Raw genomic sequence first — 6,816 nt, 5'->3', positions numbered from 1 at the left:
AAAAAAAAAAAAAAAAAAAAGAAAGGCAGAAAGTAAAAGTTCTGCATTTTAAATCCATGCCCCTCCCCTGAAGATAATCTGTCTCTCTTTTTTTTTTTTTGATTGGGGGAGGGTACTAGGGATTAAACCCAGGGGTACTTTACCACTAAGCTAAATCCTCAGCCCCTTTTAAAATTGTTTGATAGGGTCTCACTTAAGTGGCTTAGGGCCTCACTAAGTTGCTATGGCTAGCTTTTTAAAGATATTTTATTGGTTGTTGGTGGCCCTTTATTAATTATTTTTGTGATGCTGAGAATCGAACCCAGTGCCTCACACAGGCTAGGCAAGCGCTCTACCACTGAGCCACAATCCCAGCCCCTTTAGTTTTTATTTTGAAACAAGGTCTCAGTAAGTTGCTGAGGCTGGTCTCAAACATGTAATCCTGCCTCACCCTCCCAAGTTGCTGTAATTATAGGTCTCTACCACTGTGCCTGGCTAATATTTTGCCTTAATAATACTACCTAACATTTATTTGAGCACTTACTGTGTAATAGATATATATTACTTCATTTAGTATTCACAACAACCACAGACAGTTAGAGATGAAATACAAAGAGGTAATAGCCCAAATTTACCTGAGTGTTAGAACTTTGGTTAAACCTAGGCATTTGCTCCAGAACCTGTACTTTTTTTTTTTTTTTCTGAGACAGATTTATTTAGGAAAGCAAATGCACCTTTAGGAGAGAATGTAGGCTATCTCAAAAGAGAGACGTCTTTGTGAATAAAGTAAGAAATACGCATCCAGGGGAGGGTGCCAACCAACTTGACAGTGAGAAGCTTTTGGGATAAAGCAAGGAACACACATTCAAGGGAGAATGCAGCAGTTGACCTCTGCTCCATATGGTTATAAACAAGTTTTTATATGTTACAAATAAAAAGCACATGTGAATATCTTGGTATAGTTTTTGTGCACTTTTGCTAGTATTTTAATAAGGTAGCATTGGAATTTCTGAGTCAAAAGTCATCTTATTGACACATTGTCAACTGTGATACATTGCCCAGTTGCCTTCAGGCAGTTGCCAGCACTTACAGTTCCTATGAACACGTCCCCTTTTCCTCTCTTGCCAGCATGGAGTATTCTAGTAAAAATGGTATCTCTTTTTTCTTTTTTAGTTTGCATTTCTTTGATTATTAGCACATGGGAGTAGGTTTTTCCTATCCTAAGATTATGAAATATTCACATTTTTTTTGTACTTTTGTGGTCTTGTTTTTGAATACATTTTTAATCCATCTGGATATATTTTAGGATGTGATATAAAAATAGATATGTTTCTCCAAGTAGCTGAAATTATGCCATCCATCTCCAATAATTTGAAATATTTACTTACTATATATATAATTCACACCTCGCATATATATTTGGAGTTTGATTCTAATCCATATTATTTGTTTTTAATTCACTAGTTCTACATTATTTTTTTCATTTATTTTAATTAGGTATATATGACAGCAGAATGCATTTTGATTCATTGTACACAAAAGGAGCACAACTTTACATTTCTGTGGTTGTACACTTGATGTAGCATTGCACCATATGTGCAGTCATACATGTACCTAGGGTAATGATGTTCATCTCATTCCACCATCTTTTCTACCCCCATACCCTCTCTCCTCCCCTCTTTCTCCTTTGCTCCATCAAAGTTCCTCTATTTTTCCCATGTTCCCCCCTGCATTATGGATCAACATCCACTTAGAATATTTGACCTTTGGATTTTTGGGATTGACTTACTTCACTTAGCCTGATATTCTCCAGCTCCATCCATTTACCTGCAAATGCCATAATTTTATTGTTTAATGCTGAGTGATATTCCATTGTATATATATATACCACAGTTTTGTTATTCATTCATCTATTGAAGGGCATCTAGGTTGCTTCCACAGTTTAGCTATTGTGAATTGAGCTGCTATAAACATTGATGTGGCTGAATTACTATAGTATGCTGATTTTAAGTCCATTGGGTCTAAGCAGAGGAGTGGGATAGCTGAATCAAATGGCAGGTCCATTCCAAGTTTTCTCAGGAATCTCTATACTGCTTTCAAGATTGGTTGCACCAATTTGCAGTCCCACCAGCAATGAATGAGTGTGCCTTTTTTCCCACATCCTTGCCGACATTTATGGTTGTTTGTATTCTTGATAACTGTCATTCTGACTGTCCACATTACTTTAATTCCTAGATTTTTGTAACTTTTTATGTAAAGTTCATCTTTTATGGGGTAATATTCCTGAAAGTGAATACGTAACTGAGAAAAATTTGCAGTACACAGAGTTCTTATAAATGATGAGAAAAAAAATTTTTAATGGTCAAAAATCAGTAACAAAATTCATAGAAAACATACAGTCAGCTTATCTCCTTTGAGTGAATTTGGGGGAAATGGTGGGGATGGTGGTAGAATTCACACTGACATTCATGTGACTATTTCTTCCACTTAAATGTTATTCCATGGTCAGCTGGTGATTTCCTTCTGCTCCTGGCCTAGAACTCAGGGCTGTAGTCTCTACTTAGTCGGATGCGGCTGCGCTAGGGGCAGATGGAGGAGAATGGAGAATGTGGGCAGGTATTGGCTTCTCTCCCATGGCGTGACCATGGAAGTCATAAGGGTAGACAAGACTTTACTGAAGGGTTGGGGAAAACTAACCCTGGCAGGAAATAATTTTAAAGTTAAGGTAGAAAGAGGTTTCTCATGGTTCAAAGGAATAGGAAAATTAAAATCTTGATTCCTCATGGATGCTTTCTCCATGATTTCCCCTACCCAGCAGTCTCTAATTTATGCTCTGAATTTAAGATTACTGTTTGTCTCCATTCTGAGATCACTTCCTTCAAACAGCTACGTTTGCAGAGCTCCAACTTTCAGTAAAACCCTAACCCCTCCTATATGGGTTAGCCTCACCTCAGGATCTGCACCCCATAGTTTCTAGAAGTACTTTGCCCTTGGTCACGTGGGGATTGAATCCAAGGTACTTTACCACTGAGCTGCTTTCCTAGTCTTTTATATTTTTTATTTTGAGACCAGTCTCACTAAGTTGCTGAGGCTCACCTTGAATTTATGATCCTCCTACCTCAGCCTCCAGAGTTGCTGGGATTATAGATGTGTGCATCTGCATCAAGCTAGATGCTCTTAAGTCTGTGTTAGTGGAGAGTAGAGAAGGGACTCCAAGGCAAGTCTTTGTAGCAGTGTCCAGTGTGAAGTACATATATGCCCCCCAATTCATGTAAGCATTCACCTGGTGACATGCCCTCCCATGATAGACATTCTTAGAGATTGTAGCAGCCAAGTCCGAGGAAGAAGAAAATATATATTTTTAAGACATTATTATGCAGAACAGGCTCATGTGAAACTCTAGGTCATTCTTAGATGAGGCCCCTGGTTGCTTCCTGCTCCGTTGGGGCTACTTTACTTTTTCCGGTTATAATCATTTGCACTTTTCTGTTAGTTCACATTCATATTTGCTAAGATACCACATTAAACTTGTAACTATAGTTGTCCCAGTTTTTGAGTTAACTAACCCAAGCTTAGGAAAAAAATTGTATTTGATGGTGAATCAGTTTTGCTCAAGAAACACTTAAGTTTATTTTCAGATTTTAAAAATATATTTCATAAGCATTTGTATGTGTTCCTCTAATTTCTTACAGGGCTCTCACCTTTGTCTATCCTTTTGGTGCCACCTTGAGTGTCATGAAACCAGCAGTGGCTGTTCTGTCCACAGGCTCTGTCTGCTTCCCACTTAACAGACCCATTCTGGCTTTTTATCACTCAAAGGTACAACTTTCGTTAAATATGGATGTGTATGTTATTTTTATTATTGAAATACTAAAAACTTCTTGTCATTTTGTATATGAATTTCACATATTTTCTCACTGATCTTTATGTCAATCCAATGAAGTAGTTTTTAGGTATCCACATTTTATTCATGGGAAGCAGTGGGTCATCTTATAATCAATGGTGTCAAATCCTAAACCTACCCCTTATTTTAAGTCTAAAGTTTTTCCACAATAGTGTGAGGGTATCTGTTTATAACTCTCAACCAACTTTGTCCTATTATTCTGTGTCCTCACTCTCAGAGTACTGAGAATCCATTTAGGAAAAGGGGGAGTTAACTACACAAAATTGGCTAGAATTATGCTGCTTTTGTTTTGGTTTATCCCAGGAGAACATATCGGAAGACTAGTTGTCTAGTTCTCATTTGGAGAAACATGGAGTGTGGCAACAGTGGTCCAGAGGTCTCTATGTTATACTGTCATTTTCCCACTGCCTTTTAATTCACATTTTGCTGAATTTACCTTCATCTGTCCATAAGACATGGAATTCATCAGCTGACCTTTCTGTTTTTTCAAGGGACTTAAATATCCCTTGGTCTACACATTCCTAGTTTTTCTTTGTGAGATCTAGTTTTATCTTTCCTCTTCTTATTTAAAGCTCTCATTTTTCTTAGGAAGTAAATAAATGTCTATGCTGTGAAAGATTTAAACAAAATTCATGTGGCTATTATGGTAGTTTTCACTTCCAAATAGCTGAAATATTATTTTAAAACTAACGTGTTATTTTTGAGATGTGGAAATAGTTTATATAAACTGTCAGTTTATACATACAAATGAAAATGAGATAGTATTTTAAGGGGCCCTGGTGGTTTAATACTGCAAACTATGATTATTTGATTTCTTTTTTTGTTGTTGTTTTGTTTTTTCTTGTTTTGACAATTTGGGGGACTGAATCCAGGGCTTCTTTCGTACTAGGCAAGTGATCCACCATTGAGATACATACCCAGCCTTTTTAAACAATTTTTAAAAATTTCAAACAAGGTCTAGTTTAGTTGCCAAGGTTGTCCTTGTGATCCTCTTGCCTCAGCCTCCTGAGTAACTAGGATTACAGGTGTGTGCCACCACTCCTGTCTCCTTTACCTTGTGTTTCATTTGGATTTATTTCTAATTATTTGTGACATAATTAGATATAGTTATGGATATAACATTGCAGGTAGACTTTTTTGTGTATTTCAGTTTGTTTTGTTGCATATGTTGACAGTTGTTGCAGCAGTGTGTGACAGTTTGAGCAGCAGTGTGTGAAAGAACTCATTTCACTAAACCTGACCAACACTTTATAGTCTTTTTTATATTTATTAATCTGATAGGTACTTTTACTAATATTGAAGTTTTTTCTTATGAACCAGTTGATATTTCTTTTTGTGAACTTTTCATATTGATAATTTAGTTTTCTGTTTGAATCTTAAACTCTATTTTTTTTTTTTTTTGTACTTATAAATGTCTTTGAAATTCGGATAGAATATGTTTGGGTTTGCCTTTTCTCCCCCTTTAAAATTGTTATTGGTCTGAGAGAATAGTTCAGTGGTAGAATGCTTACATAGCATGTGCAAGGCTTTGGATTCTATCCCCAGCATTAAAAAAAACTATGATCTCCATTTATATGATAACATTGGGAAAAGGCTGGCAAACCAATTTATATTACTTTTTGTTAAAATTAAGTGGGAAAATATAGATATGTCTAAAATGAGAGGCCAAGTAAGTTGTAGTTGTCATCACAGTGGATATTGATAGACTGTTAAAATCCTAATGTGAATTGGCACTTTTTAGTATGTAAGACAGTTGCTGACATGATTCTGGTGGTAAATGTTGAGGGACTAGGATTCATGCAGTGTTTTGGGATCTGAGTATCTGACAGTGCTTTGTCATTAGTAGAACCAAGGCGGGAAGCTGGCAGTGCTTGGCTCATGTCACATGTTCAGTGACCAGTATTTGGATAAAGAAGAAAACAGCAAAATCATGGTGAGCTTTTCTCTGTCATCAAATTGATGTATTAATGTTGGTAAACACCTTTATTGATTTAAAACCATCTCTTCAGAATCCATTATATGGTGCCACTAAGAATACAGAGATTCAGGCATAGTCCCTTGCTTAGAAAAAGTTTATAGTACATGAAGAAAAAGAATGACATTCAGATTAATCCAGAAATATATTTCTAAGCATGCCAAGTAGGGATGGGAGCCAACCCTGAGAGGAGCAAGCTTAATAAGGACCTTAAGTGTAAAGCCCCAGAACTTGAACTTTATGCCAGAAGCTATGGGGACCCCTTTAGGGTTTGCAGCAGCCTTGGGCATAGTCAGATCCTTCTGTCATTTGTGTGGAATGAGAAAGGGGCAGCCAGAGCCAGTTAAGAGGCTGGTGAAGTCAACTGGGTAAAAAGAATAAAGACTGAATCAAGGAGTGAAGGGAGAATGGAGAGGAAGGGCTGAGAGTGTGCATGGAAGTTAGGAACTTTATGTACAACATTGACTGAGGGCAATGAAGCAAAGACATTGCAGTTATTCTATCAGAATAGTGTAAAGGACAGCAGAGTGGGAAGCAGATACCTTCACAGAGCTGTACATTGTGGGATTCCAGTGGCTTACTTGTCACAGGAAGGTATACGCATTAATGAAATTGACTCCTTCCATTTTAGAAGGGTTGTATTGAGAGTCTTATTAAGGTCTGATTTATGTAGAATCCTCATGAAGTTCTAGTGCCTCTAGATGTAGTCTTGGAGAGCTAGATGTTCTTTTTTATTTCCCTGTAGTACTGGGGATTGAACCCGGGTGCTCTATCACTGAGCAACATCCCCAGCCCTTTATTGTTAATTTAATTTGCCTAGGCTAACGTTGAATTTGTGCTCGTTCTGCCTCAGCTTCCTGGGTGGCTAGGATTACACACATGTTGGCATAGTACCTTGCTCTTAGATATTCTGCTTTTTAGTAGCTATACTTTTTTTTTTTTTTTTTTTTTTTTTTTT

General features: G+C 37.0%; 1 protein-coding gene across 3 annotated transcripts in view; it reads left to right on the top strand.

Moving 5' to 3' along the window:
• The window catches only part of Ift52 (intraflagellar transport 52), a 39,109-nt gene that overhangs the window by 15,595 nt on the left and 16,698 nt on the right, over positions 1–6,816 (top strand). For all 3 annotated transcript variants that reach the window (XR_007350433.1, XM_015480536.2, XM_048810916.1), the window contains exons 7-8: positions 3,672–3,798; positions 5,730–5,816. Coding sequence is in view for 2 of the 3 variants with exons in the window: in XM_015480536.2 (XP_015336022.1) it covers positions 3,672–3,798; positions 5,730–5,816 (214 nt within the window). In the remaining variant the exon portion in view is untranslated. The remainder of the gene's footprint in view (positions 1–3,671; positions 3,799–5,729; positions 5,817–6,816) is intronic.

The sequence above is a fragment of the Marmota marmota genome, unplaced genomic scaffold (assembly GCF_001458135.2).
Source record: "Marmota marmota marmota unplaced genomic scaffold, marMar, whole genome shotgun sequence".
In the NCBI taxonomy this organism is placed as follows: domain Eukaryota; kingdom Metazoa; phylum Chordata; class Mammalia; order Rodentia; family Sciuridae; genus Marmota; species Marmota marmota.
This window is presented reverse-complemented; position numbering and strand designations above follow the sequence as displayed.